The sequence below is a fragment of the Brassica oleracea genome, chromosome C6 (genome assembly GCF_000695525.1).
Source record: "Brassica oleracea var. oleracea cultivar TO1000 chromosome C6, BOL, whole genome shotgun sequence".
In the NCBI taxonomy this organism is placed as follows: Eukaryota; Viridiplantae; Streptophyta; class Magnoliopsida; order Brassicales; family Brassicaceae; genus Brassica; species Brassica oleracea.
Genome location: NC_027753.1, coordinates 33,029,124 through 33,053,156, shown reverse-complemented (window position 1 = coordinate 33,053,156; position 24,033 = coordinate 33,029,124). Strand labels below are relative to the sequence as shown.

Genomic DNA, 24,033 nt, shown 5'->3' with positions numbered 1-24,033 from the left:
TTAACAAATAAAAACGATAACATAATTACATTATCCAAAAAAAAAATCATGCTCTTAGCAATAATAAAACAATATTCCGCGCGAAACGCGGACACCCGCTAGTTATACATATTTTTGTGGTAAGATACATTACACATCTTGATTGGACTTTTACGAGATTTATGCAAGAACAGCAGAGCAAAATTTATACTTTAGAAATTTTGTAAATTGATTTAAAATAATAATTTTCAAAAATATGAAAAAAATATAATACAATTTTGACGATGAGACCGTTAATCTTAGAATCAACAAATGCGTAGATGCAAAGTTATTGAAATTCAATATTAGTTTACGTTAGAGGCTAATTTGACTACTAACAAGTACTATACACACAACAACACATTATTCAAAAAAAAAAACAAACGCAAAATATATTAACTTATCACCTACTACATAACAAACTAAAAACATCAAATAATGATCTTAACAAATAAAAACGATAACATAATTACATTATCCAAAAAAAAAATCATGCTCTTAGCAATAATAAAACAATATTCCGCGCGAAACGCGGACACCCGCTAGTTATACATATTTTTGTGGTAAGATACATTACACATCTTGATTGGACTTTTACGAGATTTATGCAAGAACAGCAGAGCAAAATTTATACTTTAGAAATTTTGTAAATTGATTATAGATAATAATTTTCAAAAATATGAAAAAAATATAATACAATTTTGACGATGAAACAGTTAATCTTAGAATCAACAAATGCGTAGATGCAAAGTTATTGAAATTCAATATTAGTTTACGTTAGAGGCTAATTTGACTACTAAGAAGTACTATACACACAACAACACATTATTCAAAAAAAAAGGTTATTGTGTTTTTTAAAAGTTATTTTAATAGTTTTAAATTAAACAAATTTGATAGAAGATACATTTTTTTTATCAGATCTTTATTATTCAAAATCATTAATTGTCATATATACTTTATCCACATTAGGCAATTCCGTAATCTTTATTTAAGGAAATAATAAATGACATTAATAATGAATTTATGGTTAGTTTAATAAAAAGTTTATTATATAATTAGATGGACCAACCTATTTCTCTAGTAATTCTAAGAATCATCCTAGTGATGACATGTGGCTACAAAAAGAAGTTGTAATGTTTCACAAATAATATATAGGGGATATAATTGATATTGTTTACGTGTAATTAAATAATCCAGTGCTAACAACTGCGATTTAATTGGCCACCCTTAGGTTTCTTAAGTGACAAAACATCGAATTTTAATAGGTCTAGAGATTAGTATGATTTCAGTCTAGGATTCTCTCAGTTAAAATGACAATAATTAATCATCTATATTTCTAGTAAACTATGATATTATGTTCTACACACTATATCAAACCCCATTTCTTAATTAAACGTCAATTTTTCTGTATGAGGATTAAACTATACAATTATGTTATTCTTAAATGTTATATGTATAATTTGTTGCAGTATATTGTCTTTTATGACTGATTTGTGACGTTATACCGTCTTTTTTTTTTGCTATATATCTCACTGAGACGACAGGGAGACGGAGATAAAAAAGTTGGAGATAGATACAAAGTCGGCTGTACCTTACTCTCATTTTTCATTTATCGTATGGGTAGGTATCTCTTATTGTTATCTAATGTCAGTGATCGGATTATGGGTATTTTTATTGTTAGCATATATCAATAAGCGGATCATAACTTATCAATTTTTTTTTTTTTTTTGGACAACTAACTTATCAATTTATTTAAACTTACAAAAACCTATAAGGTGGAGACATAAATAATGAAACCATTTGAGAAGAAACTAGAGTGGTCCAATGAGTAAATATTTCTGGCAACAAGAAAATGAAATCAAATTGTAATAGTAATATTTAAGAATTGGGTCGCCACGATGTGACATGACCTATAAAGATGATTATAAAAGGAAGGAGAAGAAGGAAATCATGGAAGTGAGTGAAGAGGGCCTGGTGAAAGAGACTGATGACTGACTCTTAACCATTTTAAACTTTGGCACTGAAAACATGGCGTTTTTTTCATCATTTCTTTTAGTTTATTTCGTGTAAGGAAACGTCACCTACTTCCTCAGCTCTGAAAATGACTTTTCTTCTCTTCTCTACCTCCATACATTTACATCCTTGTATTTTCTTTTGAACCGAAACATCCTTGTATTTCTCACATTGATTTCTCTTTTGCAATAATGAGTGACCATTTTCTTTTTAGTCTGTTCCTCCCATTTTATCGAACACGTCCCTCAACTTTTCAACTCTGCCAAAGAATTAAAAGATAGTTAACTTTGGTCTGAAAGAGCATGTTTCTATAATTCCACTGGCTCATTTGTATAACAAGAGGTATACGTTTTGGGTAAATGGTTTATTATTTAGGTTTGTATTCTGATTATACTCGTTTTGTGTCCACTTGATAAAGTTTGTCATCATTACCACTACAAACTTTTAGAGTATGTCATCATTAGTATGACAAACTTTTGCACATCTAATGTACTGTTTTAATAACAAAATGGTTAAATATAAACTTATAATGCTAACTACATAGCATATTTTAACTATATAGTTCATATAATTTGTGATACATTAATATTTTGTAGATGTGTGATTATATGATAGTCTTTAGTTAGTGTAGGTAGTAATCATTTTTCTTTTCTTTGTGTAATTCTAATATTGAAAACAAATCCAAATAAATAATTTAAATACACAAATAAGTTCGGTGGTATTCTTTTAGTTTGGTTACAGAAAATTAAACTAAGTTAAGAAAGAAATCTAAATCATTAGTTTAAACTTGTGACTTTTTTTACTAACATAATTTAAAATATTATGATAGTTAGATTAATTTCAGTTCCTTGTAATTTTCTGTAACACTATAATGTATTCTATTAGAATGTACTATTAAACCTAAGTTAAGGTCATTCCCAAAGAACTATGGTAGAGCAATTTAGATTACATGTGTCATTTGCAGCGAAAATAAGATTTTATTAAATAAATTCATTTTAAGATAAGAATTTAGTATGTATTTTAGTACTATATATATATATATATATTAGTTTCGTTGGTATGAAAAATATAAGATAATTATTTATATTTACATTTTAGATAATTTTACTAAATTTTATTTAGATTCTTTAAAAAAAAATTCAGTATTTTTTTTGTATTTCATAAAATATTATATATATATATATATATATATATATATATTTGATGATTATAATTATTTTAATATAGATAAATATGTAAAATGCATAGATTATAATAAATTATCATTTTATTTTAGCTAAGATGCATTAAAGTGATAAAATAATTTAGTAATTAATTAACTGCATATTGTATTTATATTTAACGACTACAATTATTTTCAATATTTCTATATTTAATCTATAAATTATGATTAATTTTTTTTTGTTTAGTTGAATTACAATAAAACCAAATGGATGAAATTAATTAATTTATCAGTTTCATAAATTTACTGTCAGTCATTTAACCATATTTTATCGAAATTACATTCTAATATATTTAAAATTTTATAAATTTGATTAGTTACTTTCTTATACTGAAAGATGAGTTTAAGTAAAATTTAAACACTTCGTTGTATACGACAATTTAACATTTCATTAGTAGTGTCTTAGTTTTGTATTTGTAAATACACTTATGCTAAAAATATTATATAAGTTTTTAGTTTTTTAATATTAAGCTAGCCGATGTAAACTTTTTTTAATATAATTATGTTATTTGTAAAAATTTAACAAAAATATAAATGTAATTTCTGTGTCGTAATTAATTTAATGTCATGCCATATTTTAAACCATATTTTTATAGAAAAGAATGTGATGATGAAAAAGTAAGTTTTAATATTCACTTATCAATTAATGTTTAGAAGATATATTTGTTTTTTAAAACATTTTTATTTAAAATAAAAGTTTAAAATTTAATGTTATCATATACTAGTTTCTAAAAATCTAGTTTCTTTCATTTGTTTAACAAAATACTTTGATGCTTTCAAATGTTCGGCTTTCACATATCCTTTCCGATTTATGCAATTTTGTTAACAGTGATTTAAGCTCTTTTGTATGAAAACGACATTTATAATGAAATATCATACGGTACATTTAGATACCATAGAAAGTGAGACATAATTATAACCTATGAGAAAATTATTTATTAGTATTCAAGAAACCCACATGGCGACCATGCAAGCGTTTAATACGTAATTATGACTCGCACCAAATAATATATCCTTCTTAAGTTTTCGGTACTTTACAGAGGTGACGGCAAATGATCCTAACAATTATCGACTGTTGGATACGATTTTGTACCTTTACATGAAACCAGTTGAACCTAAAATATAAAACATACAAAACAATATCCAGAGAAATTTTAGTTAAGCGGTGTATACGTTTAGCATATGGCCGTGAAAGAATAAAGACTCATATGAAATAGTATAATTCGTCATCAACCCACACTATGTAGAGGACTTTAGGGGGTGCATTCTGAAGAATTTCAAAAAAAAATTGAACATGAAAATTTAAAATTTGGACGTATATTACATGTTTAACACACCTTATAACATAATATTAACAATTATCATGATCTGTAAACAATAGAGTTAATAACTGCAGTTTGAAAGTGTTAAAGAACTAATAGTACTATAATACTGTTGTCATTAATCTAAGTTGATATTTTTTCTTCTGTTGAAGAGTTAATTGGATGGACAAAGATTTATTTTGTTGTGTATTAACTGGACAAAACGTTATGGTCTTCTATTTTTATTGTCCATTTTCGTCTATACCATTTATACATCCTGAAAATCATACTATAATTTTATTTATGTTGAAATCCGTTTTTTATGAAGTGAAAACACTAATGATTAAAATTTTCTTAATGTCCAAAAGCATATCAATCTCACACTATCTTCTATTTTTTTTTTCACTTTTCAAATGTTTTTAATTAATTCTACTATATTTAAACTTTAAAGTGGATCAATAAATGGAGGGATAAATCAAATTATTTCAAATAAACAGAGCAATATTTGTTTGTTACTATAATTTTGTCTATTAATTCCTTTTTCTCTAGAATAGGTTTAAGATGAAATCAAAATCCATTTAAAGTGTAAAATAAAGTAACACTGTTGGAAATACTATCTATGATTTTATACAACTTGCCTAACCCAAATTTTATACAACTTTCCTAACCCAAAAAAAAAGATAAATCGATATATATCCCGATTGATTATGTGTTTAAGTATATAGCACACATCAAAATATAAGGGTCAAAAGGTCTAACCTTGTGACTTATTTTTGTCTTTATGTTAAAACTGAGAGGAGATGAATCATACGATTTCTTGACTGGTCACGTAGAGACCAAAAATTTACAGAATCAAGACAAAAGCTAAAAATCAATCAAGTTAAAGTTTACCATTCGATACACTATACACTGCAAATGTGAGATATGGAAAGAAGATAGTCCACCTGGGAATCTTATGCACGATTTGACCTCACGCTTGATTTCGCATTTAAAGCAAATACTTGTGTTTTTTTTTAAATGCGGATATATGTTTTATTTCTTCTTTATCTTTAAATTTAAATTTAGGGAAAAAAAATCGATTTTGTGTGTGTTTCTGTTAAAAAGTAACCGTTATATAACCCGATAATTTATTACACAAAACAAAGTTACAGTTGACAAAAAAAAGTTACAATATCCAGCAACCAGAAACAGATCCAACCACACTTGATATTCATACGTACAAAACTCTACTCCATTCGGTTTTTGTTCGAGAAAAAATAAACAAAACAAATTTATAGAAAAAACCAAAGAATATAAAAAGATCGTCTTCAGTTTCAATCAAAAGAACAAAAAAAGGAAGAATATAATTTGTTTTTTATTTTATTTGTTTTTTTCTTTTCAAGGTCTATGACGATGCTCTATCACTCGCTTTTTCACCTTCGGTAGTCGCCGAAGACACATAGCTCACAGCAAGTGATGTACTTTCATCGGTACAAGGCGGTTGTGGAAGAATAGGAGGAGGAGGAGCCGAAGCAGCAACAGCTTGAAAGTGTTTCTTGCAGTCATGGCAAGTGATTTGCATCATCGTTGCACTAATCCTCCGACATGCTTCTTCTCTATAAAGCTGAGCTTTATGAAGCTCAGCTTTTGCATGTTGCCTTATTCTCTTGGCTTCAGCAAACTCCAATTCCGCAATCTCTATTTGCCTTTTGGCTTCCTCTCTTTGTCCCAATAGTAAGCTCGTCTCCCCCTTCTCGTAGCTTGACGTTGTCGGCTCCATCCCTATTGACAAACTAAGGCTTGTCTCATCAGCACTAGCCCGCGATGGGAGTAGCTGAAGCTCGATGCTACTACCAGTAGTAGCGCATGAGCCAACGAAAGGATAGAGCAAATCGGATGTGTGTTGATCGGACGGTGGAGCTTGTCTTAGCAAAGGATGTCCTGGCAATACAGGACCAACGGAGAGGTCAACGTTTTTGGCGACTGAAGCAGTTTGTGTAGCGTTTGCGGTATGTTGTTGCTGTTGTTGTAAACGGTGGCCGGAGGGTTGTGATCGGCGCATGGTGCAATGGTCCTGGTGCTCAATGAAACTCTCTACTCTGAATCAAGAAGAGTGTATATATATTGTTAGCTAAAAATAGAAAACACAAAGGAATATTTGTTAATTTCAAGCAAACAAATAAAATATAACTTAACTAAGTTAGTGGAGTTAGGTATCTTTTGGATTATATTTATCACTAGTATGAGATGCAAGACGTATGGTATATACTTTAACAATATATCTACTTAACAAAGTGCTATAGTGAAATTTGTGATGGAGTCAACGTAAGTTCAAATATATAATCAAAACATAATCCTTGATCATAAAATTAATTAAAATATTTCAGACAACAATCCAACAAACCTCAGCTTCCATTAGTAAGCTTGTTTCTAGATCTCTGTGCATTATTCTATAATCAAACATGTACACGCCATACTAGAAAAAACATTCTTTGATTTGCTTTAAGGATTCATATATATATATATATAGTTTTTTTTCTTCTAAATATATTGATAAAATAAATATATATTAGTATTTCCACTAGCTAGGGTTTCATGGAAATGGAACCTGGAGAAAACGCGGCCGCAATCGCAGGAATGGCCGCGAGTGCCACACGTTTTGAGATGGGCTTTGTAATCAGATTGAACAGCGTAGCCTTTTGAGCATCTCTCACATATCCATTGCTTATGGTTACTGTGTTTCCTTCGAAAGTGTTTCTTGATACCCACGAGATCTCCGAGGGCGTGACAAGGGTTGTGGTGGAGACATGTCGGCTCTGGACAAACGTAGACTCTCTTCTTCACTTCCTCGGTGGTCTCTCTCTTTAAAAGCTTCCATGGAACTTTATGTCTTCTCCTGTGCATCTGTAGATTCTGGTCTCTCTGAAACCCTTGATTACAGATCTCACACACGTACCGATCTGATTCTAGTAGTGTTCTTGGAGATAAAGATACCACCTCAGCCTCCGGATCTGCCCCCGCCAGAAAAGTATGATTATTTTCGGATATTGATATAAAAAAATAGATTTGGAGAAATAAAAACTTGAACCAAATTGTGACCAAAGTAAAAAAAACTCAACATATAAAATGATTACTTTCAATAATTTACTGAAATTAAGAAAAAAAAAACTTTGAAACTAGGATACCTTGTGCTATTCTTTTTTAAAAGCAAAAAAAAATTGAAAATAATTACCTGGCGTCCCGGCCGGTCGTCTTTTCCTCTTTTGGGTCACGGCGGCTCCATTACCGTCGGGAAGAAGATCGGAGGAAGATGAAGAAGGAGGATTCCGATGATGGTTGATGTTCTTGGTGTTCTTGCTTCTCTCGTAATCTATCATCGGATGAGGTTCTAGCTCTCTTTTTGTTTCTTGTTTGAAGATAGTGTTGGTTTATACTTTATAGTGTTAGTGTATAGAGAAGGGTACTGTGACTAACGAAAAATAAGAACAATATTGAGGAATCTTTTGTTTTCATGCAGGAGAAAGAAGGAGAGATTGTTTTTAATTTGTTTCCTTATTTATTTGGTGGAGAGAGTATTGTGTTTTACATCTTTACTAATAGAGGAAGAAAAGTAAGATGAGTTAAGAGAGAGAAACAAAGGGCTTTGTTTTTCTGAAATCATCTTTTTATCACATAAAGGAAAAAGCTTTTCTAAACCCTTTACTCTCCATCTTTTTATAATTTTCTGGGAAAAACCAAAAAAGAAAATATGAAAACTTTCAACTTTTTGATAATTGTTTCATTGACCTTTCACCTTAGATGGAGAAACGCATTGTATGGTCGTTGGTGCTTCAATCTTCTTCAGAGTAGTTATGAACCTCTCTTTCTCTCTCTCCTCTCTCTCTTTTCTATCTGTACACTGTTAACTGTTGATTTACAAACACCAAACATATATATGCAGAGAAATGTTGTATACACATATAAAGAGAGTGGGACAAGGAGTTTGGAGCCCACATTAGCATCTGGACAAGAAACAAAAAAACATCCCCTTCCACAACAAAACAATTACAAGTCATTATTATTTCATATCATACAATATTCGATCAGACTGAGTTAAAATTTTCTCCCTTTTCAAGATATATAATAAAAGGATTGATGAAAATTCAAATGGGAATCTTGGAAATTTGATGTTCGAGTACATGATTTTTAATGGTGACAAATGTGTGTGTAGCCTTTAGGGTTGGTTTATATATAAAAGAGGGACATGATGAGGATATTTGTTTGGAAAATAATACACATGCATATATACCCATATCATGTTTCCGTATAAATACAAATATACAATGTGGTGCCATCATCTTTACATATTTTATATGCCCTTTTGTATAAGATATATATTCTAATTAAAAATGAATACCGTGTCAATAAGTGAGAGACCCGAATGATCAGTAAGACAGTAACATTGCAGTAGAGTTTTTCTTACAAGAAACTTTGTGGTTAGAAACACTCGTGTGGTTACACAAGCATAAACCCTGAGTCAGATCTGGGTTTCGGTGTCAGCTGAGACCAATTCTATCTAACATTACAAAGGAAAATCTTTAGATCTGGAATATGTTCGAAGGAATTTTTCTTTATAAAAAACATATCTATAGGCTAATTATAAAGCATAAGTGCCTGTGTGCTGTATGTATAAAATAACATACATTTTAAAGTCCATCCATCTCATTAAAGGGAATTTGTCTAACCTAGTGGAACTGTAAAAAAATCGAGTAAATACAAAACCTTTTTAAAAAGTCATTTAAAAAACAAAAAGAGGATGTTACTTTAATAAGAAGAGAAAAGAGAAGGTTGAGTTGGAAAGAATGGGTGGGAGGATGGGGAAAATGGATTCTCATCACATGCAATGCTTTTTGTAAGTTGGATATATCAATCCTTCATACAATCACATTATTGCTTGAGATACATATTAATAATATAATACTCACATATTTCATATATTCGCTAAATAGCTAGGTAAGTTCGATTATTTATCGCACATATAGCATTCTAAATAACATACATTATTATACTTCACGCAGATTAAAAAAAAACACATTTTTTATTTGATGTCATCCTATTTGTTTAAATCTATTTTGATTTTTGTCACCCCATTCTTCCACAACTATAAAAGTTTCTCATATGATCATCTAGCAAATTCACCCTCAGTTATTAGCTAGTTTACTCGTATTTATTTAACTGCAACAAGTCTCTCACTCCCGTTGTTACTTGTTTTAGTTTTGTTGATTTGTATCGTTTTATCACCTTGAATTGACACCGGCGTCTTTAGATTTAGCAACATGCATCTATCTTCTGTTTTATTTTGTTTTATTTGTTAAATGAGTAATAATGCTTTTGTTTTCTTTTATAAATGCGTAATAATGCTATACTCCACAAACAGCATATAATCACAACGCCCGAAAACCCTTTAGTGAAGCTGTGCATTGAAACCTGAGGCATTTGTCTCGTTCGCTCTTGTTGCCTTCTGAAAGTTGCAACTTGAAAAGTTAATGACATTTTTTTTTAGATTCTACTGAAACCCGAAACGGAGAGCAATGACTGTCCGTCGCTTTTTACTACAAAATATACATAGATGTAACTGTAGTGAGCGTTAATGCTAAGAACATCTCCAATGTATTACTCCATTTTTTGTTCTAAAATGGTGTAACCCCAAAATAGAATTGGTTTTTACTTTAGTGTATTACTTCATTTTTTATTCCAAAAATTAATATTCCAAAATAATTTTATTTTTATTCAATTAATAATTGTTAGTAATACCTTCTACTTATAAGAAATTAACAATTAATCCCAACTATTTTATGTTTACAAAATTTCCGTAAAACTATAATTTATTTAGATTAAAAATTTATTATTAAAAAGTAAAATATCATAAATATATATAATATAGCATATTTTGGTTCAAATGAACATTAGAATATTTTTTCCACAAATGCTCAACTTATGATTTTTATAATGAATAATAATTTTATCTTTGATTTTCCTAAATCGAGCAAAAGAAAAATTAAAAATCGGTCATTTATATCGTCTAGACAACATACATGATATTACCGGATTTTAAATCATTTATTTTATTTACACTATATTTTTATGTTTAGTTTTGGTATTTTATTAGTTTATGCATCTTTATTTAAAATTATTTAAATATTATCTTATGGATCATATTTTCATCTTATTAAATATTTAGGTATTAAATAAAACTGAGAAAAAAATATGAAAAGAATATTTAAGATTTAAAGGACTATTTTATAAATAAAAAAAGATTAACTCCAAAATGGAATAATAGTAAAAGTACTATATAAATGGAGTAATCCTAGCTATTACTCAATTTTGGAATTAAAAATAGAATGGAATTAGAGTATATTTTACTCCAAAATGATGTTTGCAATAAAAAAAATGCAACGGGATAGGAAATTCCCTAAGCGTGGACATACGAATGCTTAAAATTAACAACATAAAAATGTAACTAATTTCAATGAGTATTTAACCCATCCAAAATATCTGACAGTCTAAACTATAAATTAAATATGCATAATTAAGTTTTACCAATATTTAAATTAATAGTAAGAAAATGATATTTTGTCATATCAATGTGTACCTCTAAACCAACATTAAATGCAAAAGATGTCATTATATTATACTCCATCCGTTTCCGAAAATAAGATTTTCTAGAGTATGTACGATTATTAAGAACTTAATAAATGTTTATAATTTAATTTATTTTTTATTTTATTATACAATTTTCAATAACTTTCAACCAATGAAATTTATTAATGTTTCTCAAAAGTATAAAAGATATCTTAACAATATAGAAAATCTATCTTTGTGAAATAAGTAAAAAATCTAAAAAATCTTATTTTCGGGAACAAAAATAACTTAAAATGATCAAAGCTGAGGTATTCCACGAGATTGAGTGATTGATATGATAATAGAAAAGCAAGATTTAGGGGGTAAGATTAGATGCGAGATTCGTTTTAGAGAAAGAGAAGTACGAATAAAGGAGAGGGGAGACAAGAAAACAAACAAAAAGAGTATTAATTAATTAGGTTTTAACTAAGGAGGAGATAATAGTGATGACAACATGGGAGTTGGACCCTTTGGCTTTTTGCTTTCCAAGCAGTAATGATGAAGAAGTGTAAACTTCTATTGACAACGCACAAAGACTAATTAAAATAAATTAGTTACAATTTTTTGTATAATAATTTATAGAGAGAAGAAAGTGACTTTGTCTCTATGTCATAATCTTCATAGAAAGCATTGCCAAATCTTGGCCACATGGACGGTGTAAGCCTTTACCCTACCCGCTACTCTCATCTATTGCCTTTGCATTTTCTTCATTATTACATCTCTTATATGTAGCTTTTGTATAATTGTCATCATTATGGATTTGTACATTTGCTCATAAAATAGACTGAGCCTATTAATGCTCACGGATCTATACATACATGAATATGAACCCTACTTTAATTTTTCTGTTTTCGATAATTAGAATGCTTTGTGATGTTAAGTTGCGACTGGTTACGACAATCAACTGGTGCCAAAAGGACGGGTCTCCAGTTAAGTGGCTCGGCCAGGGAAGACAACATTTGTCTGCATTTAAATTTGGAATTAACTGAATATGATCAAATAATTAATACTCCAACTGCTATTTTATGTTATTTTAAGTAAAGAACATTTAACTATCGATTCATAAGTCTTAGGATATCTTTTAAAGCTTCTTAAATTCCCATTCTATGATTGAAAAAGTCTATAAACGTTGTAGAGTATAAACTATTTTGTGGTATTTTTAACACTATTAAAATTCAAAATATATATCCGAGAAAGCCCCAATTATGATACTTGATAGAAACCGGAAAATATTGTTATATTAATTAATATTCCCTCTATTTTTCTATATTTTATATTTTAGAATATTTTTTTCTAGATTAGATGATGTTTTAATTTTTAACTTTTAATGTATAATTTATTAATATTTGATGTTATATAATTTTGTATTATGCAGTTTTTAATTATTGGTTATTATTGGTCGAATGTACTTATGTATATAAATAATGATTTTTTGTTTAATTTTTTTTAAAATTTGTGTTTACCAATCTAAATCGTTAACTGATTAAGAAAAGGAGAGAATAGTAACGTTTTGAGTAGACCAGTATTCCATTTGTGTGTGAATAAAAAAAATAGTTTTATTGTCAATATGTTATATTCTGTTGACATGCTATTAATTTAGTTTATGCGTCCAATCTGCTAGCATGTCGTCCATCTACTATATATGGTTTAAGTTATTGTAAGTGCAAAAATTCACGGTCTCTGAATTCTAAAATTAAATTCAGAAAACACGAGCAGACAAGATTGTGAGATTAGGTGCAACTGTGCAGCCCATTCATCACGTTTAAACTGAAATGGAGAATTTTTTTGCTGTAAACAAGTTCTATAGTCTCTAATTAAGTACTACAATACAATTTTGTTGTTGTGTAATAATATAAGCCTGTAAGTTGGTATATATAATATATATATTGTTTTAATTTCTATTCAAAGCGTTTGGTTAGTTAGAATACTTTTGTTTTTGTCACCATATTATAAATTGTTAATAGTTTTTGTTTTGCTTAATATTATATTTGATTAGGCGACGTATTATGACTTATGAGAAAGTACTAGTCTCTATAAAGTTCGAAACTTATGGTACATCCTTAAAGTCTTTGCTTTGGCCATACCATTTTATGATTGATAACGATTTCCCATCGGCCTTGTTGCTTTCCTTGCAAACATTTCGGGTCTGACTGGACCATTCGGAAAATTCGGAAAACAAGAGGAACGAATAAAAAAAGAATATACGAAAATAAAATAACAGGAATAAAAAAGAATGGTTGTTCCTTATCAAATTTGACAAAGAATAATTTTGTTCTTTAATTCTCTACAAATAAAAAAGAATGAAAGAGAACGAGAGGTAATTATTATTCTTTGTGAATTGTGATTTCTTTTAGGAACGTTAGGGAATGCATTATTCTTCGCCGTTCACTGGTCACCACCATTCATACCCTTCGTATCAAACGAAATCAACACACACATATACATATAGAGGAACATCATTAGCCTTCCTTAATCAAAACAAAAGTTAAATATGCTTTTCAAGTGGGTATATTAAAATAAGTTAAAAGTCTAATTAAGAAACGTTTATTTATTTTTCGTTCAACACTAGGTATATGCGGGTTTGAATTTGAAGGACGTAGTAAGTAGTAACAATACAAGTACAAGGCGAGGCAATTGGATAAGACCTTGAGAAGGATGGCTCAAATAAAATTACGACGCTTCACATCATGAAGGCCCGGGAGTTTCTCGATTGGGATGGATTATTTGTAATGGTCATGGCTACTTTCAATATTATAGAATCATCAGTATTGAGAGACAATCATCTACATGATTGATATCGTATCATCTAGATTAGGATAGTGAATATATTGTCATTTATTATATTGTAATAGTGAAGTTTCAGGGATGTTTTCAGCGGCTGAATGCACAGCCCTGCACAGCACTTTTATGGGCTTTACAGGCAACTTGGTCTTTAGGTTCCATTTTCCTATCTTGTCTTTGATTTCCAGTAAGATCAATAATAATTCATCAACCTCAGGTGACGCCATAGAAACATCTATACATTACGAAAATAATCGTATATGCTCTTTGTGACTAACATCAAAGATACTAACATGGAATCCAAAATGATTGATAATACTTGAAATTGTGAATCTTATATAAGATTACCATCTTAACCTCATTAGCAAATTTTTATCATCAACTCACTATGAATCTTACGACTGAGATAATGGTAATGAGTTTCATCAACCTTGTTACAGGTGGGGTTGAAGAGGATGGCAGTCCACATGCTGTACCACCAATGTGCTTGTATTTCCGGGAAGGGAAATGAGCCACGGTGCCTTTAATGAACTCATAATCAAGCTCGGTATATCTCAAAATGTACCACTTGATCTCTTTTGAATTTTTACTCAAGATATTGGTAAAAATTGTGTATATGTACAGAACCAGAAACAGGGAAAAGGTAAAAAAAAGACAAGACAAGTTCAATCTCATCCAGATTGTTTGTTGTGTCTTCACTAGAACGTAATCAAATCTGGCATCATGTACTCGATATAAACTGGTTCTTGGTACGATACTATAAGAGGCAGAGGATGCTTTTGATATTCTTTAATCACCTTTTCATGGAAACAACACTCATCATCTTCGAAAATCTCCCATTTCTCTGTGATGATCGTCTCCAACCTCGGCTTCTCCAAAACCACCATAGCTTTCTCTTCCTCTACTACTACTTCTTCAACGTTCTCAATCATGTTCTTGATTGTTTCTACTTCCGCCTTTGGTATACTAACGAACTGAGGAGTATCTCTCGCGTTCGGGACGCCAAATCCTTTGCAAAATTCAAAGTAGACAGCTAAATCTTCTCCCTGAGACGTTACCTTATTGATGATCTTTAAGGTTGCAGCGGCGTCTGCTTTACCTGAACTAGGAAGCATTCTGATGACGCCGCTGCATATTCTACCGTAGATGTTGATACTCTCGATCACGATACAATCCATCGCTTCTAGGATCAACGTCCTCTTCATGTTATCAGCAATGGGACGTATCTGTAGAATCAAATCGAGAAGAGACTGCAGTTTCTGGATCCTTTCCAGCTCAAAAGATCTTCTACTCGCGGGGCGGCGGTGGAACTGATCGGATAAGAATGAAGCGTAGTTTTGGAGGAAGGCGAAGTAAGCACGGACGAAGATGTTGAACCCCCATGTTTTGCTGAGACACGAATGCCCGTCGGAGAAATCCGAGAGGTCGAAAGGGAGGCGGCGGAGCTCTCCTAAGACGGAAGGGAGTTTGCAGGAGATAACGCCGTGGAGGAGCATAAGGGATTTGAGGGAGACGATCCAGCTGCGCGTGTGACTGACGCGGGAGGAGAGGGTGTGGATTAGCGTTTTGAGGTTGAGATGAGGAGAAGATCGGATCCATTTGTAGACGCGGTGAGCGTTTGAGTAGTCGACGGAGGAGGAGTCGTGGGAGGTGGCTTTGATGATGGCTGCTTCGAGGTCTAAGTTGTGGTGTGAAGTTCGCTTTGAGAATCCGACCGCTAATAGGCTTTTACGGTCTTTTATCGCGGCGGCGGCTCGTTTCCACAGCTTCATCGTCGAGAGCCCCCTCCCTTCCTCCTCTTCCCCTCTCTCTCTCTCTCTCGTTGTCTTTTCTGTATCTTTCTTCTTCCTCGAGATCGAAAAAATCATCTCTGTAAATCTCCTTTCTCTATTTTAAGTTCTTGTCCCTAAACCATCCGTTAATACCGTTGTAACCGCTGATTTCATAAAAATAATATTTTTTTTGATAAACAACGAAAAAAGCTGGCACGTGTGAACATTTTTTTTAATTCGTGCATTTTTTTTTTGAACCGAACCAAAGTCGTATAAAATGTCCTTATTTGGGTTTGTTTTCAATATACGTATAATAAGCAAAATGTCATTTATTCCATCTCCGAACTCAAAATTCATGACATAATTCTCTTGGGAAAGCATTATTTATCCTACTAAATTTAGAGACGTGAAGTTCACTTATTTTAGCAGAATCTATTTGAGTTTATCGGACCGAAACGTATCTGAATTTTCCTTGAGGTTCTATAATTAAAAAAAAAAAAAAACCTAAGAATCAAAAACAGAACAAAAACTGGATTGGGGAACCTTTTTGACTCAACATTTTGCAATGAAGAGACTAACGTCGATCTGACTACAGAAAATTTGCCACAAGTGTAGAAAATAATCATTTCTGTAACCCCAACTTGGGACATGTCTTTTATAGCGGGCTACTACAAAGCAATTAATAAGAGAGATCATTCAAGAAGAGAGATGACAAGAGCAACACTCATGCCAAGCATCAACGATATCAAATGGCACACACTGTTTTTAACTGTCGATTTTCCAGAGTTGTTGTTCATCTCCGCAAGAACACCTGCAACCGCTATGTATATGAATCCTCCCGCTGTGAATCCCTACAATATTTCAATCACCCACCCAAAATATAATAAAATTATTTAGATATAACGTTACTAAAACGAATCAAAGCCAAATGTTTTTACTACCTCAATCAATGATGACTGTCCCGGTTCATCTCCCCAGACCAGAACCTGTGGCCGAGACAAATAAAAAAACATAACGAAGGTTAGTTCAGTTTCAATATCTCTAGAAAGGTTTTCAGATGTAAAAGACTTGCCAATGAAGTTCCTGCAAGTGCAACGAGTGCAGAGAGGAAGTTGAAGAAGAGTGCCTTTGTTACAGTGAAGCCTGACCTCACTAGAATCCCAAAATCACCTATCTGCAAAGTATCGTTATCTTTTAAACGGTTACTTACTTGTTGCTATACACATTCTCAAAAGTTTGTAAATGAAACAACACATTCTCAAAAGTTTGTAAATGAAACAGAGTAGGGGACCTCTTGGGGAAGCTCGTGCGCAAGCAAGAACATGGTTCTTGACCATCCACCAACTGATCCGTAGATGAGAAACGCACTTCCTAACGCCATTCCATCAGTAAAATTGTGCTGCACAGCAAAAACGGGGACAAGATCGAATCTTCTCAGATGAAGTATCTCTTCTCTAATCTTTGATAAATAACAAAGGAGCACATGCTTACAACACCATCAGAGAACAAGTTGAGGTAACCAAATACTAGGCTTGAGTTCTTCTCCGCCTGTTCAGGTTTGTCCAATTTTCCATTGGAGATAGTTTCTGAGCCTGAGTTTGATTTATCCACACCATCAATAGCAGAAGTCTTTCTCTGCAATGTAACAAACAAGTCAACAATATAGATTAAATGACATGGAAGTGCTGGTTCTCACCTTACGGAGAGATTTATCTTTAGAGACTTTTTCTGATGAATTTTCAGTTGCATCAGAGGGACACTGTTTGTCCGCGTTGTTATGATCGTCCTCATCCTTCAGTTTCTTACTGCCTCCTGCATGGTGGTGGTGGTGATGGTGACCCCAAGCATTGGATCCAGACGAGTTTTCTTCGACGTACCGCACCAATTTCTCCACAAGAAGGAAGACCACAATCCCAGCTAGACAATCAAGAATCATGTTTAAATTGAAATATAAGATCTGTCAAACTACTTTTTTTGATAAACACAAGAGCAAGTGTTCTACTACTTACCAAGAACAGACAGTCCAACAGACAGATCTTGTATAGAATGTGAATGTGAAGGCGAATCCGAATGAGAGTGAGAATGATCATGATGGTCATGACTCTCATGGTGATCATGCGAATGAGAGTGACCACCACCTGCCACACAAAAAAAAAATTGAACTTTAGAAGATATCTCTTGGTAGTTGGTAGACAACAAGGGGAAACATGAGAGTATTAAAGGCAGCAAAATGAGTAGGCTTAAGAAACAAGTTTATACATCAATGTGCATACTAGTAAGAAGAGATCCATTGTAATGTACCAAAAGCATGTGGCAATTGGTGAAGAAAAGCATCCCCCAACATAGCTCCTGCCTGATAAACCAAATCAACGGAGAGTATTTTGAAGCAGCAACAGATCATATACCTACATTTCAACCTCATAGCGAAACTAATCACAGTGAAAGAAACAAAAGACATACCCCAAACAGAGCCAGGGCATCAACAAACCATTTTGCAGGCTTCCCTTGAACTGTAGTTTGAAACATAAACAGGTTCAAACAAAAGCTACTCTAGTATAGCCAATTGGATAAACAAAGAGATAACTTTCTCCATAACAGTCAACACAAAGATCCTTTTGAGATTTCACTTACCGAACATAACAGGGAGCAAAATCAGACAAATGAGTGAAGCCAAGCTAACCAAAAGAGAGCATCCCAACGCATTAACCCACAGTGCTGTAATAAAAAAAAAGAAAGAGAACTCTAAAATCATCAGATTATTCATCTACGAGTTTGTAAAAATTCAATAAACCAATTACCAAATCCAGAAAGACTAGAACTTGATTCGTGATCGTGATCGTGATCGTGATCGTGATGAAGACACGGCCCAAACCCACACAGCCTCATATCCTCCTCCTCCGCCAGCTCCTCCGGCAACTTCATCTTCACCTCCTCATGATGATGATCGTGGTCCTCACGCGCCGGCGTTGAGTGAGAGAGTCCGGTGTATACGCACAGATCCAGGAACAGCACCAGAACGAGAAACGGAACAGCGAGTCTTGTCAGTGACAACGACATCTGATTGATCTAATGCAAGAGACTTAAGAAGAGCGGCGGTTGTTGCAGCAGGCGCCTTCGATGGTGATGAAGCAGACGATGCAGAAGATGAGGATGATGATTCCGACTATGACTCCGAATGTCACCACATCCATTTTCTTTTTTGTAATTAAATCTTTTGATTTTTTATTTATTTTTCTTAATTTTGACCCTCTCTTTCTAAAGCGAGACGAAAGCCCCAATCTGTATTTAAGAACATTCAGTGGATAGCTCTGGACGTTCAAGTGTTGGGATTTTCAATATGGTACCGAGTGGGTGTCAATTTTTATTTTTTTTATCTTTGTTAATACTAAATGTTTTTTTTTTGGGTAAAATATTAAATATTATTACCGATTTTCAATTTTTCGACAGAAGTTCTAGTAGCATAAAAATAAACAACACCACACAAGACACACTACAAACAGCAACAAAGGACCAGACCGAACAAAAACGCAGCGCAAACGTTCAAACGCAGCAATAGCGAGACGAGGAAGAACCTTGCAACTCCAGAACTAGATAGAACATCGACTAGTTGCCGGGAGCTACCGAAAGAAAGGCGCCCTTAAACCCTGAATATTACGGTTCCTAACAACTTCTAACCGACAACCCATAGCGAACTAAAAGCGAAGAATCCAACCACGGACCCAGAGCAAGCTTGATAAAAGAAACCACCGGCAGTACGAGGAAGAGTCAAAGACCGACGATGCCGTCGTTCAATAGTTTGCGGTGGAGATTACCGCCTCCATTGCATTCCACCAGGACCGTCTACACCCATTTAACCACAAACCCAAAGCGAATATGGATCGGTAAACGCACAACTCCTCCGGAGGAGACAAAACCGAGACCACACACATGAGCCGCTGCCTAGCTATTACTCCAAGTAAAAGACAAGCCGGAAGTCATTGCCTAGCCAAGAAACAAAGCTGCTGAGATTATTTGAGAAGAAGATGGCTACGGATCAGGCCACATAGTCGAGGCCCTAAGATCCGAGCGGTGAAGGGAACACATGGGAACCCACACACTACTACGCGAGCCACAGGGGAGGTCGGAGAACAGACAGACGTCTCCACCACAGTCACCAACAACTCCCGCGCAGCCACCATCAGAGAACACGACGGAGACGCCTCAAACCCAATAGAGAGAACTCGAGACAAGCAAGAAAAGGCCTCAAACTCACGCTCGAAACCATGAACCAGCGAATCCGAGAACCCCAGCTCCACACGCAGCCGCACCCACCACCAGACGCCACGCCGGAGGTGAAACGAGACCGACGAGGAGCTCCCCGACGCTGCACGCACCTCCATCTCAACGAAGCTTGGCTGGATCTCGACAAAACGCTGGAAGCTCTGCTTTCCAGACCTGGGTTGCACACGACAGAAGAAAAAGTCGTCCTCTAGCGACCTCCACCGTCGAAAACCCTAGATCTATATCCGGAGAAACCAGATCTGAGGCACCACTGAGCGGCGCCCTCGCCGAAGAACACGAAGATAACGAGGAGATAAACGGTTATGGACAAAACAGGAGATTAGGCAAGGTCTGGCGGCCGCACGACGGAAGCGGCGACCACCGGAAAAGATTGACGGCAAGACTGTGACCTTTGAACAGAGAGGGGGAGGAGCTTGTGTTTAGAGAGAGAAAACTTTTTTTCCATTTATAGTAAATGTTATACATGATTTTTAACGTAGGTACTAATATAACATTTTGAAAGATAACAATGTCTTTAATTACATCAAATATTTTTTTTGTGTGTTCTACGTAAATTATATGCCCGATATATATTAGATATCATATATACAAATCCAAAATTTGTACAATTAGATTTATGTATAAAATATCTAGAAAATCAATTTTCTGAATTAAACAATAAGAAAAATAGACATTATAAGTTTTTTTCTCGTTATTATGCTATTACAAACTATGAGAAACATTACATAGACGATATTACTGCCGAAAATTTTATCTGCTTAATGAGGATTCACGTCTGACTGCATCATCATGAGCCGCCATGTGAGATTCATTCCTGATGATACTCCTTGCGCCATGCTGAAGATCTCTTATAAGCGTTTTCTCCAATTTTCTGCATAATTCGCCTTCTCCGGGAATTGAAACCCAGACCTCTTGGTGTATAAATTGTGTCGTCTGAGATTCGAACCTCAGATCTAGATGTAGAAGCTTTTAAACCTTAACCACTAGACCACAGTGCTTCCACAAACAATATGGTTAGTATGATATTAAAAATTGATACATTAGTTATAACATTTGTAAGAAAATAAAAATATTGTAGGCAATTTATTCAATAGAATATTTGATTTATATAATTGTATCCATAGTTTTCAAAATAGAGAAGGTGTAAGTATTGTGAAAATATTTTATAAATCAGGTAAGGACGGATCATAACTGCCTTGGCCGATTGTACATTTCAATTAACTTAATTGATTTATGAGTATAATGTTTAATTTTAATTGATTCTTGACTACCTGGAAAAGAAAATCATAACCATTTAATTATGTGTTTCTTCCATTGTAGTTAATTTGAATTATTTTAGAAAAACATTCAATACGTGGCAAAGAATTATATATTTTTACGTTAAATTAATTAAATTTTCAGTAGCATTGGATTGTAAATATTGTGAAAGTCTAAGAAATATTCTATATGTGTACTTCTATTTTAATGAAGTAGATTCATAAATTTCATTCAGATATTTTATTTATTTATTGGCAAGGTTCGATTCAGTTCTTGCATGATTTTACCACATCTTCAAAATCACCAAATATTTGAAAACTACTCCAAAATATCCAAATATACTCAGAAAAGGTAAAACTATTCTAGTAAAATAACAAAAACTATAGAATATACAATCAGGACCCGATCTAAAGGGTTATAAACATTTTTTAAGAATTTTAATAATTTCTTTTTCTGTAAAATTAACGGTTAAAACCTACATAAAAGATCTCAATTTTTTTTGGAAATGAACACTAATATTTCACGCAGCTTTTTGACCAAATTTGGCTATGTAGACGAGATATTCATAAGTAGACCTGGACACGGATTAGATATCCGGGGTTTTAAAGGTATTTGCGATTTGCTTCGTATGTCACGGATATCTAATTTTTCGATTTGCTTTGCTTCGGAAAAATACGGATATTCAGAAAAACGGATATCCGGAAAATAAATAGATATTTGCGGATATTTACAAATACTTACGGATATCTCAAACGTTTTGATTAATACAAATAATCTTAAAAAATTGATATAAATTTGTTTTGTAAAATATGTTTTGCAGGATATATATAATAAAAATTAAAAGAAGTAGTGAATCTACATATTTTGTAAATTTTTTGAACTTAGTCAAAAAATTATAATAACACAAAACTTAAAAAAAAATTATAATTGTCATAAATGTGTTCTCTTCCTTTTATGTAATACTTTTATATAAGTAATAATGTGAATAGAATTTATCAAATCATATGTTAGAATAATAATTATATAATTTTATACATTAAAAACTTTAAATATAATCAAGATATACATGTATTTATATATTGCCGGATCGGATCGGATATCCGCTTGCCAAAATTTTAATATTTGTGATTTGTTTCGATTTTATTGGATATTTATTTTTAGTATTTGCTTTGCTTCGAATGTACGGATATCCGGAATTTCTGGATCGAACCGAAACGAATAACGAATCGAATCAAATTTAACGGATAAAATGTTCAGTCCTATTCATAAGCAATCGCTGAGTTATGCAGATATAGGTGCAGTTTAAACACCTCTAACATGGGCTTGGTGAATTCAAATGGAGCATGTATCAATGGAACCACAATCATGACCTTGACTAGAACATATCTAGGGTTGCACACTCCTGGTAATGGGTGCAACAACCTCTAAAAACGAGTTTGACTGGCATCAATATTTCGTTTTGACTTATTGAACAAACAATTTTAAATTTTTTTTTTTAACACTGTTTAGTTTCAAACCATAAAAAGATAAATATCAAACAACCAATTTTTTAAAAAGATAAATAAACCAAAAAAAATCATCAGTAAATGACCTCAAAAGCTCAAAAGAATATAGATAAAATCCGTTAAAGATTGAGATATTACCATCCAACAAACTGGTTTTTGTATTAATTTTTTTAAAAATCTTAATAGGCTGAAAAATTAGGATAGGCGCACATCCCTTATATATTAAAGGAGACGCATTATAATAAATGTGTTTACAATAAACTGGACACATGTCAAATGTAGAAAACTTCTCATCCGAACTCTACATAAATATGTTCACACTATGTACTTTTCGTTTTTTTAATATAAAACTCACATGCATGATTCTTCTTTACATTATTTTTACTGTTTTCGAATAGAGCTAGACAATTTATTCATAAATTTTGATTCGATTCGTTATCGTTTTGATTTGAACCAAAAAATCTGGATATCCGTTACTCTACAAAGCAAATCATATACTAAAATGCAATATCCGTAAAAAAAAAACAAATCACAAATATCAATATTTATAGGAACGAATATCCAATTTGATCCGTTATATGCATATATATATATATATACACATATATTTAAATAATTATATATAAGTTATATATTATAGTTTATATAATTTTTACAATATTTTTGTTTTCAAATAATTTCATTTTAAGAATTTCATTTTTCATGTATTATTATGAAAAATGTCATTTAATATTAATTAACAGTATCTTTATATATTTATCAACTATCTTTATATACTTTTACATACACATACATGTGCTTATTGACGTGAGCACCATATAACTAAATATTTACCACAACTGAAATATTTAATTTTTTTGGAAGTTAAAATATTCTTTTTTCTTAATGCTTCTTTCACTATCGACCAAATTGTAGTAAAATGATTTGTCTTAATAATTTTCTTTTCTTTTTTAACTATTATCCAATTAGAAATTATAATATGAAACCATTGGTTCGACATCACAACTATCTAAGATTCATAACATGAAAACAAATAAATAATAGTAATTTTTGATTATCACAGAAAAAAAACCAAAAACGTCAAACATTTTAACCGAACAAACCAAATAAATATTGATTTAAAATGATAGTTATATTTTAGGAGATTAAAAACCAAAAAACAACCCAAAACCGAACCAATATCCAGATTAAACAGATTAATGTTTTCTTATTAAAAAAATAAAGAAACTAATAATCACATTTCG

The 24,033-nt window shown here is 32.3% G+C and overlaps 3 protein-coding genes across 3 annotated transcripts; all 3 read right to left on the bottom strand.

Moving 5' to 3' along the window:
- Positions 1-5,727: 5,727 nt before the first annotated feature.
- On the bottom strand, positions 5,728-8,429 carry LOC106296734 (protein indeterminate-domain 14-like). Its single transcript, XM_013732959.1, has 3 exons — positions 7,766-8,429; positions 7,142-7,544; positions 5,728-6,632 (listed from the first exon to the last, which is right to left on the bottom strand). Exons 1-3 carry the CDS (start codon positions 7,908-7,910, stop codon positions 5,939-5,941), a joined length of 1,242 nt encoding a protein of 413 aa, XP_013588413.1. The 5' UTR covers positions 7,911-8,429; the 3' UTR covers positions 5,728-5,938.
- Positions 8,430-14,536: 6,107 nt separating this feature from the next.
- LOC106298498 (putative clathrin assembly protein At1g68110) lies at positions 14,537-15,905 on the bottom strand. The gene has a single exon (XM_013734631.1). It carries the CDS (start codon positions 15,840-15,842, stop codon positions 14,673-14,675), a length of 1,170 nt encoding a protein of 389 aa, XP_013590085.1. The 5' UTR covers positions 15,843-15,905; the 3' UTR covers positions 14,537-14,672.
- Positions 15,906-16,257: 352 nt separating this feature from the next.
- On the bottom strand, positions 16,258-19,061 carry LOC106300923 (IAA-alanine resistance protein 1-like). The gene is made up of 11 exons (XM_013737189.1): positions 18,545-19,061; positions 18,378-18,461; positions 18,207-18,256; positions 18,048-18,099; positions 17,756-17,884; positions 17,443-17,663; positions 17,238-17,381; positions 17,038-17,145; positions 16,819-16,920; positions 16,688-16,732; positions 16,258-16,597 (listed from the first exon to the last, which is right to left on the bottom strand). Exons 1-11 carry the CDS (start codon positions 18,801-18,803, stop codon positions 16,439-16,441), a joined length of 1,353 nt encoding a protein of 450 aa, XP_013592643.1. The 5' UTR covers positions 18,804-19,061; the 3' UTR covers positions 16,258-16,438.
- Between the last annotated feature and the right edge of the window lie 4,972 nt (positions 19,062-24,033).

What these genes read in the sequence shown, in the direction of transcription:
- LOC106296734 (XM_013732959.1), bottom strand. Translation starts at nt 7,910, where the DNA reads ATGATAGATTACGAGAGAAGCAAGAACACCAAGAACATCAACCATCAT. An exon ending in ACGACCGGCCGGGACGCCAG is followed by an intron (nt 7,545 to 7,765) that starts GTAATTATTTTC and finishes TGGCGGGGGCAG; the next exon opens with ATCCGGAGGCTGAGGTGGTA. An exon ending in TGCGGCCGCGTTTTCTCCAG is followed by an intron (nt 6,633 to 7,141) that starts GTTCCATTTCCA and finishes TTCTTGATTCAG; the next exon opens with AGTAGAGAGTTTCATTGAGC.
- LOC106300923 (XM_013737189.1), bottom strand. Translation starts at nt 18,803, where the DNA reads ATGTCGTTGTCACTGACAAGACTCGCTGTTCCGTTTCTCGTTCTGGTG. An exon ending in ATGCCCTGGCTCTGTTTGGG is followed by an intron (nt 18,100 to 18,206) that starts GTATGTCTTTTG and finishes TTGGTTTATCAG; the next exon opens with GCAGGAGCTATGTTGGGGGA. An exon ending in CCAATTGCCACATGCTTTTG is followed by an intron (nt 17,885 to 18,047) that starts GTACATTACAAT and finishes TTTGTGTGGCAG; the next exon opens with GTGGTGGTCACTCTCATTCG.
- LOC106298498 (XM_013734631.1), bottom strand. Translation starts at nt 15,842, where the DNA reads ATGATTTTTTCGATCTCGAGGAAGAAGAAAGATACAGAAAAGACAACG.